Source organism: Tauraco erythrolophus, chromosome 4 (genome assembly GCF_009769465.1).
Source record: "Tauraco erythrolophus isolate bTauEry1 chromosome 4, bTauEry1.pri, whole genome shotgun sequence".
Classification (NCBI taxonomy): Eukaryota; Metazoa; Chordata; class Aves; order Musophagiformes; family Musophagidae; genus Tauraco; species Tauraco erythrolophus.
In genome coordinates, this window is record NC_141468.1 from 69254978 (window position 1) to 69269245 (window position 14268).

Consider the following 14268-nt stretch of genomic DNA (forward strand, 5'->3'; position numbering starts at 1 on the left):
TATACAGTCATTGTTAACATTCCAATTCAACCCATTTCCAACATTTTTGTGCAATAAAAATGGGCCATATGCTGACCAATGCAACAAGCCTCTTTTTAATATTAACACAATAATTCTTCACTTAAGCTATTCTGCTTGTTTTTAAAAAATAAAATCAATTAAATACAACTCTCAAAAAAAAAAAAAGAAAACAAAAACCCAACCCAAATTGTATTTTATAAACACAAAATTCTGGTGCAAATAAAGTAAGAAATAAATATCACACCCTTAATAACAAAAAGAAATTTGAACTGGTTCCTATGGTTGAACTTAGAGGATGTGAGGGTAGGATTTTTGTAACATACTTCTTTTAATATTGGCTTCAGTCTCTCATTATTTTAGAGGTAAAGCCAAGCAGCTGGGAGGAACATTTTTGTCGAGATATTAAATTCCACTACACTTCAGTTGTGATAGCAAAGTTTGAATACAATCAGAGGAACCATAAAAAGTCTTCTTGATAGGTTGGGCTCTGTGCTTTGTGTTCTTCTTCTCAACCTTCCCTCAGTCGCCAGAGCAGGGGATATGAATCCGGACTTGTCAATGCAGCAACAAGGCAGGATTGTCCACCCGCTTGCTGGGAACAACTCCAACCTTTGTTGCGTGAACTCCACTCTGTTTACATTTTCTCTTACGTTGCATATGAAGATTAGGGTTAAGGAGGAGACTTAGAGAGACAGTTGAGAGGGGCACACTGAGAGCTGGAATGTGGCTGCTCTTCTGGAAGAGCATTAGGACTGAAAATTAAAAAGAGAGAAAAAGCTCTTAAAATACATGGCAAAATTTTTAGATGCATGTAAATAGTACAGAGCTGGAAACAAAACTTTAAGAGGGGATGAAATCTCATCTCTAAACCTGTATCTTCAGATAGTATACATAAAGAAAATCCTCAATGCACACACATTGAGTGACACCCAGATGCATACATGAAGCGCCACAGATATTCTGCTTGCCAGTTCATGTACACGATTGCTCTTTGTGTGTTCTGATGGAAAATGCCGTGTGGAGAAATGAATGCATGTGCGAAACAGGGGAGCAGATTTGAAAGACAAAACACAGGTGCCATCTTTATGTGAGCATTAAAGATTTTCTATACGCAACTGATTAATTGTTCGAAATGAAAGATGGTGTCAATCTGGAAATGAGGTTTCATCACGTTGTGAAAACGTGATCTCTTACTGAATGTGACCTATTTACTAGTATATTCATACAACTATGTTGTAACCTTCCTTGTCAGGCAACATAAACATTACATACTCTGTAATCAACACTTCCAAAGGGTGAGTTTTTTGCGTTTCATTTTCTTTTTGTTCTGTGCTGTTTAAATCCTCTTCATTTCTGTCATATGCTTTTGACATTTGACTCTTGTTCACGTACGATTTGTCTGGTAACAGCCTTCACCCTTTAAACCTCTAAATGTGTGTGTATAGCGTGCACTGTCATATAGTGCAGAGAGGTCTGAACTAGCTTTCAGCAAACCAGGCAGGGCTGGAGTGGCAGCCTAGAAGTGGCAGCACAAAGGTAAGGGGCAGCTGACCCCAACATACCCCACTTCTTGGTGCAGAGCTGCAGGGTGTTCCTGCTAAAAAAGCTTCGGATAGTCAGGTTTGTGCATTTAAAGGCAGCTCAGCTGCCTACACTACGCTGCAGTAAGTAATGTGGACACAGCTTAAGTGAGTCCCGTATGATTTCTCAGACTTGGCCTGTCCTGTTTTAAAAGGGTGAACTTCAGCTCATCTTGCTGACGTCAAGCTAAGTAAAAGCCATTAAACTTTAAAGGAAAGCATGTGGCAAAACAAGATACCAAAATAGAATGCAAGTAAATGCCATTTATAAAAAAAAAAAAGGAAAAAAAAAATCAACCCCCCAAACAGTTCTTTAACATGTCTGGGAAGAGCTTTTTTCCTAAAGCTTCAAACGTTGACAATCTTGAAGTCATTCCAAGCTCAACAGTGTGATGTATGATGAAGCACATTCATTTACATCCCTGTCTTCAAGAAAATTCGCTTTTTCCATTTTCCTTCTTTAGATACCGTGCTGTTACATATTATCTCTGCAGCACAGACTATTGGAGTGTTGGCTGAAGAAATGCAATTAGTCTATTGCTGGAAATGAATCAATCTGAAATGCCAGAGGTATTTGAAAATCTGTCACTGCAAATGCCAGCAGTACTGAAAATGTCTGTAATTCCACATATAGCATTTACTTTGGAAAACAAAGAAATGACATTGTGCTTGCTTGAAGACAGAAAAAAGTGTGCACTATCATCATTAAGAAAGTAGGTGGCAATGTCCACGTTTTCAAATCAGAGAAGCCTAGGAGACTATAACCACAAATCCACAGGTATTACAATTCAGCAGGAGCTATAGTCCTTGCACCTCTGGGCTTATTTGAAGATCATAGACTTGCATGTCTTAAGTTAGATTCTGTTTCACATTAAGGCTCCTGAAGTTGAGTTTCCTGATTGCAAAATGGCTGGTGAGAGTAGCTTACAGAAGCTGAGGATCTCACAAGCTTTGTTTTGTGCCCAGCTGTCTGAGTAGGTCAGTCCCAAAGTGTTTAGTGCCATGAATTCTTAGTTTACATATAGATTTAGTCTAACGCTAAGCACCTAGGTATAAATATTTAATGTAGAATATTTTCTTGAAGCTTAATAGTTGGACTCGTTTAATCAAACACTCTGAGAAGACACCAAACCTGTCTTCTTGAAGGGATTCTTTCCATGGCTGTAACTATCCTTCTGCCATATTCTGCCACATACAGATGCAGATATAGCACCTAAAGAGGGATCTGAGTGAGATCCTTGCCTACTCTGCTCAAATGAGTGTGTCAGGAGCAGCTGCAGATGGACTCAAAAAGTCTGAATTTACTCTCAAACTTATCTACTCATCGAAAGTCGTTTCCTGGCTTCAGCATCTCCTAAGTTTTCAAGATAGGCTTTGGAGAAGCAGTAGCCTTAAGTCTTTCAGAGAAATGAAGTGAATTAGAACTTTAACATCACATTTGGGGAAGACAAACAAGGAGGTGGTCACACTACCCTAAAAAGACTGCCTTACTCTCCCCTCCCTTGCTGCCCCATTTCCTTTTTCAAAGGACTTCTGTAATTGTCAGAAGGGAACAGAAACTCAACAGGCATTTTCCTTGCTCATTAGCAGAGATGTGTTCGTCTCTTGGGGCTTCCTTCTCAGCTTTAAAAATAAGCAACACAAGATGTTTGTGATCTGAGGGAGAGGACCGGTGAGGAAATGGCCATAGTTAAGACTAGTTTTGTACAGCAATGGCCTGAAAAAGGACCCCTTTGAGACACATGAGATTCTCCTCTACACAAATATGCACAACCATGATAATGTTTTGTCATGACCTTCAGTACAAAGTCAGCTCTGACTGCGAACACCGTAGCACAAACTATCTCAGACTAAGCAATGTGCTTACAATTACATTAATTTTCTCTTCATGGGAATTCTGTGTTGCTTCTCACTTTGAAATACAAGCACATTTCTATGCATGGAAGAAATATAAAACTTTGTCTCATCATTCCCCCTTTCAACCAATAATAAATATTAAGGGCATTATGAAGAGAAAAAAAATTAAAAGGTGATCAGGCACCTTTGCAGCAACATATATACATCCATCATGCGCACTTCTAGTACATTCAAATCTTATCCTAACACTCTACTGTTACACCATCTTCTCTTCAGAAAAAAAAACGTACATCCAGTTCAGCAAAACAGATTACTGTAGCAGTACATAAACAAAAATTACATCGGAATCGGCAAGCGACACATGGCATGCAGTGTGCTTTTTATGGCAGTATCGGTGATCATGGCAGCAGGTCCTGGAGCTGAGCTATCCGGCACAGGAACAGTCCCGGGCAGCAGAGGATGGCGGGTGAGATTAATTACACGAAGCAATAGAGAGACATGGAAGAACCTGAAGCTGTTGACTAGTTACTGAGAATACGGAAGAACATTGCTACACTCCACCCAAGGGATACATGTGGCTTTTAAAACATTTGGTTTTAACAGATATTTCTGTAAACCTCTCTTTGAAGGCTGGTATCTTCTGGGGATCTACTCATTCAGTTGATGAACGAAGTCTGTGTCATTTTTTTGTGTTCGTTTTACTGTCTGGTTCTAAGCAATCTTCCCCCCCCCCCTCCCCAGCACTCATAATGCTAATCATGTATTTCTAAAATCAATTGGAAAACAGCATGCAAAGCCCTTCGGTGTTAGTAAGTACTCTGTGCTCTGTCTTAAAGATGCCATTCGCATGCGATATTGTCTGGCATTGATTGTTAACTGTAACAAATCAGCAAAGGAAAATACAGACAGACCAGTGATATTTTCAGAATGCAACCATTTTGCATGCAGTAATATTTTACCTTTTTAAAATTTATTTCTTCTTTTATATGAAATAAAAGCATTATTTCTTATTAAAATGAATATTAATTTCATTTGCAGTATCAGGTTTTTTAGGTTTGCTTTTTTCAATAGATAACTTGAGTCTAGAGTTTGGCCTCTGATAATTAAAATGAGGTTTTCACTGCATTCAACAGAAACCTGAATATGACCCAAAGACAGACACGCTCTTTTTAATATTGGATGACGGTAACATTTTGGTCTTGTCCAATACAGTCCATCAGACAGGTAGCTGCAGATGCTGGGGAAGGGTGAACATCATCCAGTAATTTTCAGGGTAGGCCTAGGTTTAGTTGCTTGCCCCCTATTGCTGGACCTCAAAATTGAGGTGATACATGGAAGGCAGAGTGAGATTTTCATACAATTCACTGAAACCTACACACGGGAATTAGTGCACTGCCACAGTTTCTAGAAAACCCAGAGTTACACAAATCCCACTTAAAATTCAGTATAGATGATGGATGAGGGAAAACTCTCTGTATTTGATGTTAAAGTTCAGAGTGAATCTATCTGTGTTACGGTCAGGTATATTAACTAGTTTAAACATGATCAGACATATTGCAGGATGCAGAAAGCGTTTGTCTGAATTACAAGTCTTAACAAGCTGTTGTTTAATCCTGGGTGAAATGCCACTGAGAGGTCACATTACTGCAGGAGTTATGTTAGAGATTTAAAACCCAAGCATACCTCTCTCAAAACAGGTGACTTCAGGGCTGGGCACAGCTTTAACCTGCCTCATTTAACCTCCCATGATTGAAAGCATGCGTGCCATGCCAGGAGGGACTATCGGAAGACGAGCTCCAGTACAAGCTCCTGCCTTCCTCCTCTGCTGGATTTAGAAAATTTGAACCATAGTGATTCTAACTGGTTCTTTAAATGCCTTCAAATTTTACTTCAGGTTTCAATTACTTTAAAGCACTCAACAACTTATGCCATCATGCTGACTTCCATTAAATCTATTGTTATGCTTCACTGCTTTATGAGACTGCAGCTATGTGGCTGAGACAAGCAAGGCAACGGTGTTGATGTATCAAACATAGTGTGTTGTTTTTATTTCACCAGAAGAGTATCAATCTAGTTGTAAAATCCAATAGTCATTTGCAAGTCAAGAGTTCAGCTAAGTATGCAAGTGTGTGTTGTTTGTGGAATGGCTGTTCTGAATTTTAAAAAATATTAACCATATTTTTAATTATAACTATTATTTCCCATATACCAGCGTTTCCATTTGGAAACATGGCAAGAAAGGCCTCTTGAACAACACTTCCAGATTGGTTCTGGCTAATGAGGTCTTTCAAACTGAGGAAGAATTCAGGGATGAACCAGAAAACCCTGAGACTTTCCTTTGGACCTTATCCCTTTCTATGGGTTTGTTTGCAGAACAAAGCAATGTTTGCAGACAAATGTATAGCAGTAGTAAATTAGGTAGGGCTTCCATTCTGAGAAAATTTTTTTAAATTGCAGGAGCAATTGGTTGTTAGCATTTAGAGAGGGATGGTAGTAGAGCCTATTCTCCCTTAGGAGAGTAGCTCTGGAAGGAAGAAAATAGGCTTTGGTTTTGTAACGGTAAATTAAATAGGGTTAAAATAAGACTTGTTGACATTATACTTCAATGTATCATCCAAAGCACCTAATGATACTCTCAAGTTGTTGTAACATCCAAAATACAGCAGAACTGACTTCACAGGGATTTTTAAGGTTTTAAATGGAACTAGTAACTTTTTTCAGTGTGCTGTAAAACTCCAAACTGCAAACCAGTAAGTGGTACTTATGAGTTATAATGAGCTTTCACCAACTTCTCAGTAAAATTTTTGTATTACCCGTATATAGTAAGGAAGTTAATACTTCCACTTTATAGGCAATAAAAGAGAGGCACAAATGAAGTAGCTGTTCCAAGGCCACTGAGACACCTCCTGGAACTCACAGAATTAGTGCTCAGCAATGTCTGAGGTGTGCCATACCCATTCCCCTGTGGACATCAGACTTTCATGCACGTCAAGTTCAGCACTGCATGGGAAAGAGCTTCCTTGTATGCAGAGCTGTAGATCTAGTTGGTCACTACAGATCAGGCTAAGGTCTAAAAATAACGTAACCTATTTCAAATGAGGGAGTATAGTCATAAATGAACATATGCACAGAACATACCGTGAATGGGTAAAGAAAAGTATTTGTAATCTCTTTTTGCTTTGGTTTGGTTTTATGCCTTGATTAACTCAACCATCTCAGAAGTGTGGTTTTGGCCTTTGCACCACCTACCAGCAAGGACATCAGTAGTTTACTTTTAACGACAAGATTAAGAACTGACTGCAGTGGGTTTGAGTTTCCAGGTCAGTGATAGCTTTCTGAGAAGTGTCTGCTAAAATCTCACAAATGCCTTTAAAATACCACCTTACAAAAAGAGAAGCCTACACCTACCCCTAAAATTAAAAAACCCCATTTACGTAAATTTATCTAGCAAGAAAAGAAAATCATTACTATTTCGGCATCACTGAGAAACTGTCTGCATAAAAAGACCAAATGAGGACTGCAAGATCCAGCTTTGCATTTTTCCCCCATATTTTCACATGGATATAAGTGCGTGAATGCCGTGATTCATATTTGTACTGCCACTGCAGAAATTATCACTGTTCCTCAAGCTGTTAAAAGTTTGCTGTTAGTGAAGGAGGGTAGCGAAGAGCTTTTGTATTAGGAAGAGGAGAGGAGTTGCAGACGTGCATGCTGTGTGCAAAGAGAAAAGAGTTAGTGAAGTTTACCTGACAGTCTGGCAATCTGGCCCCCTGGCTAGTTGTGAGCCGTGTGGCGGTATGGAGGCAGCAGGCTGCTGACAATCTACAAGAAACTGATAAATTAGACATATATACAGAGAGATGACAGAGCAAGGGGTTAGTAACAGTAGTACACAGGCTACGCATCTGATGGAGAGATTTAGTGAGGAATGTGTTCTTGGTTCCTTATCTGACAGAAACACCTTTTTTTCTGACAGTAATAACATTAGTTGTTGGCTTTTTTCTTTTCATGAGAAGCAGTGAAGACTTTTTTGTCTTCCGATAGGATTGGCAAATTTTTGTTTAAACAGACAGCAATAGTGGGCTGCATTCAGGATCTGGGTTTCAAGCTTGTACTCATCATTCTTCTGCTAGTGATGAAATTATTTTGTTTACACCTAATATAAAAAGTTCCAATAAAGCTACCCAAATTTTCTGCAGAGAACTTACATTCACATAACAACAATTTTTGATAAAAAGCTTGCAAGAAAATCTTTGCAACTTTTAAATAGTGTTTCTGAGATTTCTTTTTATAGGGAAAAGGGAGAAATTGATACAGTTGGTTTTCACAGTTCCGTCTGGATTTTTTTACCAATTCTCTGCCAAAGCAGGTTCTACATTCTAATTCTTAATGTATTAAATAATTGTAAAGCCAAACAATCCTTTGTTGCTACATTTTTACTGTGACATTGGGAATACGAGGACAGCTTTAAACTCAATAGTATTTGTGGGACTTGAGGAAAGTAGCCAAACAAGACAACCCTGCTTTCTAGTTCATTGGTTTCTACCAGGATGTCCAGATCTCAAGATATGCTAATTTCCTCCATGGGTCTTGCCTTTCATTCTACAGCCTGTGTGATTCAGGTTGTCAGACAACAGAGTCATCAGGGTCCTTTTTAACATTAAAATCTATGGGTGAAATTCTGGCTGTCTAGAAAACTACTGGATACTACTTTTTACCTCCAGCAGGCTTTGCAGATCTATCCTCCTCTCTGACTGCTTCAAGCTGACTCTCAACTTGACTCTTCAGTGGAAAGGCCTTACCTTCCCCTGAACCTTAAAAATGAGATGACTAGACTTCATGTACTTGGAAATAATTTGTTTTTTCAATTGGTTGCTACTTAAAGCTCAACATCAGTAATCATTTCTCTTTATAAAGTGGATGTTTTCCAAAACCCACGTCTGTTCTTTGCCTGAATCAAGTGGAAGAACATGCAAGTAATTTGCTGTCAGCTGTCTTGAGATGACATCAGGTACAACATAGAGCAACACATCTTCCTAGTAACACTGAGCACCATACCCAGTATCATAACATTTCCCTTTCATACAAGCCCAAAGTGCTTCTGCCTACTTCCTATGAAGATCTGTGCTGACCCCCAGTGGGTGGAAGCAAGTGTACCCAAATCACTAGTTTCTTACTGCTTCAGCCAAGAGGAGAGGGGTTTGGACCTATTTTCAAGTGCACAGGTATCTACATGCACAGTTAGTGCTGACACCAGTGTGTCAGGAAGCAGAAATAGAATGAGAAAGGATACTGTGCCATTCTCTTTTTTACCAGGGTGGTCACTATAGTCCTCAGTACAGTCCTCCTTTTAGCAGAGGAGTGCAAGAGTTTGCAATGTGTTTGAGCCATGAAAAGAGGGTCTGCCATTTCAGCACAATGCTCAATTAAAAGGAAAGGTGCCTAGGGGGACAGACAGAGGAACCTAACTGCAGAAGGGAAATGATTGTAAAAAAAAAATAATATTTAATATCTTATTCCAAACAAACTAGTTTGCAGAAGCCCAAAGCAAAATCATCCCTGACAGCTTATAGAAAGTAGTCAGTGAGAAAAGGAATACAGAACAGAATGCTACGTGACAAAAAGGTGGAGACAGGTTTCATAAATACAAAAGAAATTGTTCTGACAGGCTTTGCCAGAACAACTCAAATGCCTGATTTATGATCCTATTCTAATATCTTGAACATCCTGCAAATACTTTATGATGCCTCTTCATCTGCTAGGTTTGGCAGAACCCGTGAATAGAATGCCAGATTCTGCAAGTGTTATGCAACCTGGGTAATAACTATTTGATGTGAGAAAACTCCCTCAACTTCCCATGAAACAACAATTCTACCTGGCGTCAGCAATGCTCACACAATCTGTTTCTCACTCACATCTAGTAATCCATGTAACTTAAAATGGTTGAATCATCCTCCTACATCCTTCAGGAGTGAAGTTTTTAAGCATTATGCTAGGAGAGAGCTAAGCAGAATGCATACGACTTACATATATGCATTTCAAATCTAAAGGAGTTTTTATCTACTTATGTTCAAGTAGCTGTGCCAGAGCTAACTTTATTCCTCATATATTTAATCCTCTGAAGTATTTTGGAGGGGTTTATAACCCTATTCACTAATGCCATGACAGCCATAAGCACAATGTAACAAGAAGCAATTTTAAAAGGTAAAAACTAGAGGACAGCATTCAATCCTTCCCTTCTACCAAGGACTCCTGCCTGTATCAAATAAATGTTTGTTTCTTTCTGAAATACTCTGTTGAAGGTTAAAAGTTTCAAATATGTCTTTAGTGATTCGGTGGACAATGTCAAACACCATAAAGACAAGGAAAGACAGACATGCTCTCTTTTACTGAAAACAAATTTAAAAAAACTTTAAAATTACATTGGAAGAGGCCTGTTCTCAGTGTTTTTCAAAACTCAAGGAGTGTCAGTCAAGGTACAGAGCGAAAGGAAAGTTTCCTATTTGAGTGGAAGACACCTGGGGAACAGACAGACTACACTTTCTGGTGTGTCTTCAGAGAACACCATCAACAAAATTATTAATGAAGTTATTAAACGCAGACTGTCTCTTTTCTCTATCGTTTCCAGTTGCTGTGAGAAAAACTACTGGGGGCAGGGGATGGGCTAGCTGATCTCTTAAGAACTCTTTTACAAATCTATGAACCTATAGCCAAGAAATGAAGTTCAGTGACCATTTCAACCACAAAAGGCAAAGAGGAGCTACCGTAGACAAAAATTCATATGTCATTTTTCACTGAATTCAGCAGGACTTGAGTCTGTACTGAGTCCTGTGTCTGGAATGGACAATGTTCACCACTGCATCTGTTGGAACTTTGAGGCTTGACTTGTGCTATACATAGGCCTCTTCCAATTTTCCAGTTCTTAACATTTTAGCCATTTGCTGGCAATGATGATGTAAAGGGCTCAGAGATTTCCTCTCTCACAGATTATCCAGTACTGATTTTCCTTTGGAATCCAATGCCTAGTCCTAATCGAGCTCATCAGCTCCTGATGTAAGAGCATTAAAAATACCGAGCTCAAAGAAGCTACATCTGCTCATACGGGGACCGAGTGTCCTGCCATAAATTATGTGCTGAGAGCAAATCTCACAAAAAAAAAAAAAAAAAGTATTTTCCTGTGCTTCCCTTTGGCTCAGCCACAAAAACAATGCATTTCCCTCATGTCACAAGGTGTGCTCTGCCCTCCAGTCTGTGAACTGGGTGACTCCAATCAACACAGGCCTCCTTAACTGGGTTATTTGTGTCCAAGAGATGGGCATGCCTTCTGTTGACATCAGCAATGTCCTCAGTGAAAAAATCTATGTGCAAGCATTTTCAGTACCACCTGTTCAGGACCCAGCATACTGCAATGGAACGTTTCAGCACATTTTGACACTCAGTAAATTACTAAACAAACACTGAGACTAGTAAGAACCTCAAGATAAGGACTGGGGATGCTATCAATCAGTAACTGATATATAAGATACTTTTAACAGCATCTGGTTCAGTTAACAGAGAGGTTTTTTCTCTTTTATCTGAAAGGGTAAAAATTGACAGCCAAACAATAAACCAATCAAACTTTTTTTTTTTTTTTACAAGTACTGTTACATATTTGGTATTTCTGATACAAAAAACACTGGGAAAAAAATCTGTTCTTCACAAAAGAAAAGCTGTCAAGAAATACTTATGACAAAATGTGAGATTGAGGCTTTTTCAGTCTTTTAAAACAAACTCTCCTTAGCATCCTGTTGACCACTCCAAGCCAACAGAAAGTCCTTCTTTTCTAGCTAGAAGTTTTTGAGCTATTTCACTTGTGTCATGCTACCCAAAGTCAATTGAATGTGTTCCATAAAGTTTGAGGAATTCGATAACATGTCTATGAAAATGTTATTGACAAGCTACCTGTACTTGAAAAGAGAAGCTGTCTCCATTTATATGGTAATGAATTGTTTTCTTCCCCAAGACGTCAATTTAATGAGTTAAAAGTATTGGGCAAAGAACAAATCAGTAGTCTTCTAGTTGTGCAGAGGCAGAAACAGACAAATCACACAGCAAGTCCTACAAAGACAGTAAATCAATCCTCTCTACTCAAAGGTAGGGAACAACAAAAATTTCCAAACCCAAAAGACAAATGAGAAATATCAAGAAGAACAGGGCAGAGGGTACTAGAACACTCGCCCACCTTGCTGAGTTGAGATTTGTAGAGATGCTTCCAAACTGTAATCTGACAGGATAAGAAAAGTCCTGATACTATCTATGTCCAGAGGTGATGGGGGCATAAGTTTATACTATTATTTGACTAGCTGGTTTCACTTATAATTTATCTCTGTTTTGGTAATGGATGCCAAGAAAACTTTGACCTTCCTTAAGGCCAAGTCGTAATGGTTATCACAAAGACCAGCTGGTGAGAGGACAGCTGTGGCTACCTTCAGAAAAAAGCACGAACAATAGTACAGGTCAAAGATTAGAAGAGTCTCTCCCTTCTCCTGCTTCCAGGGAAGGTCAGTCTGCCAGCTGCAAACTGAGTGCAGCTCTGTGTTTCTGCAGGACATCTCTGGAAGGAGAGGACTATGGTGGAGCAACCACATGGGTTCTACATGGAGCCTGACCGGCCTCATTAACCCCAGCTCTCTCAGAGTAAGATTAACTTGGGTTGTCCTGGCCCAGAAGCAAAACAAGCAGCACAGAGGGACTGAGCCATGGCACAGGGAGGGCCAGCACCATCCTGGCACAGCTAGCACACGGGCAGCCTAATAAAACTTCACCTGGTGCAAATTTGCTCCTGTACAGACATATTCCAGTACCCAGACTCTCTGTCTGAATTTTACCTCTGTTCCCATTAAACTGAATAATGGATCACTGATTGGAGATAGACAAATTTATCAACCACGTACCAGTTTTGGCTTACTTCACAGAAAAGCTGATATACTATGAAATTTTTATGTCAAGTCTCGCAAATACCTGAGTAACTCATACCTTAAGCTTGCTATTCAGAGAAACTTGGTGTCTTAGATTACTGTTTGTTGGAAACAACATTGTTTCAACAACAATGAATTATTCCACTACTTATTTCCTAGTATTCTCAAAAATTATTTGAAGAATAAAAGTTAAGAGACTTGAGCATGCTGCTGAACTCTTATTCACACACAGAGCTGAAGGCATCAGCAACATCTACATGTTGCACTTAGATGCAATAAACCAGTGGGTAGGATGCATCTAAAATCCTCGTCTCCTGTCATCTTCACGTCCACGCTTTTTCTTGCAAAGGTGACCTGGGAACGTCCCACTCATTCTACACTCCCAAGCTTCTGACACAGGCCTCTTCTGCTCCTGCTCCTCCTCCTCCTCAATCTTTACCTTCAGGACAAGTTCAGACAGAGTAAACATAACAGTTCTGCTAAATGCTTCTCAGGAGTAAGAGATGATGATTGAGATTATTGGAACAGGTAGCGGACTTAATTGCTATTTTCTTATAGCGTTTAGAGAAATGCTATCTGTCTTGGAGATTTCCACAAACCAACTCATGGAGCTTCACTAACAACTTTACACACTACCTGACACATAACACAGACAGACATGGTTTAGTATGTCACTGGTTCAGTGGTTTTCCAGAATGTGTCAGGTTTCTTGGCTGTATTCTAGGGAGTTCTTTCATCTATACAACAGCTACACTATATCGAGTGTTTTTTCCCCTTGTCTCCTTGTTTTGCACGACTTGATTTCTACTAGAGAAATCTAGAGAGCTGTTCCTCCATCAGTCCATGTGCTTCAGTGGTACTGGAAGCTCAAAGTATAGTGATAAAGCTATATCCCAGCCTTGCCCTTTCCTGTAGCTCATATTAAGAATAATTTTTTAAAAAATAAATAATACCTAGTCGTTAACAAAATTAGTGAAATGCATTTCTCTCCAATTACAGGCTAAAAACATTTAGAGGTTTCTTGTTAGCTCTGTAGGCTTTTTCACACTTTCTGTATCATGATGTGTTTATATTATCTCTCAAATGGTTTCTTTGAATGCTTTAAATAATTCCTCATTAAATCTACTGAGAAGCTAAATAATGGGTTAGTAAAATAGCAGAAATGGAAATGGTAGAAGCTGAAAATATATATTCAGTTCCTTTCTTTTATATACAGTTCATAAAAAGCACATTAAGAAAGGTCTGATGATTCATGAAATACTTACTCACTAAAAGACACACATTTGAAACATTTAAAAAGAGGAAAAGAAAGGTCTTAAAAATACAGAAATCATCACACTTCTGTCTTGTTTTTTACCCATCTTTCATGGAAATGTGTCTAGGATACATTTCAGATGACCACAAAGATGTCTTAATCAAAAATAGTTGCACTATTTTACAGGTAAAGAAGGGCCTGATCCAAAACTTGAAGTCAACGGGAACAGTAGCTTTAGTAGGCTTTGGAATAAGCAACATAAGGTACAACTATAAGCTTTCATAGTCCTAAAAAACGCAGACAGGGAGATACTTACAATTAGGGATACTAGTCTTGATTAAAGAATTGCTGGTGAGCTTACTCCATACATCACAACATTCCAAGGAACTGCTCTATTAGAGAGCTAAAATATCAGCATGTCTAATTTAAACAGACTCATTTCAGCTTTGCCTATTTTATAGAGATGAGAAGCACAATATTGACTATTTCTGGATATTTGATGGTAAAAATCAGTAAGTCATGACATCACATTAAACCTTAATGTCATAAAAGAAGATAAAGATGGATGGCTTTTGTTATTGGAGAACTTCAACAAATG

General features: G+C 38.8%; 1 protein-coding gene across 1 annotated transcript in view; it reads right to left on the bottom strand.

The window, feature by feature from the left end:
• Window positions 1-576: 576 nt before the first annotated feature.
• Window positions 577-14268, bottom strand: part of BICD1 (BICD cargo adaptor 1) — a 179987-nt gene continuing 166295 nt past the window's right edge. Inside the window, exon 9 of the mRNA XM_086610395.1 lies at window positions 577-773. Within this exon, the coding sequence (XP_086466521.1) occupies window positions 577-773 (197 nt within the window). The remainder of the gene's footprint in view (window positions 774-14268) is intronic.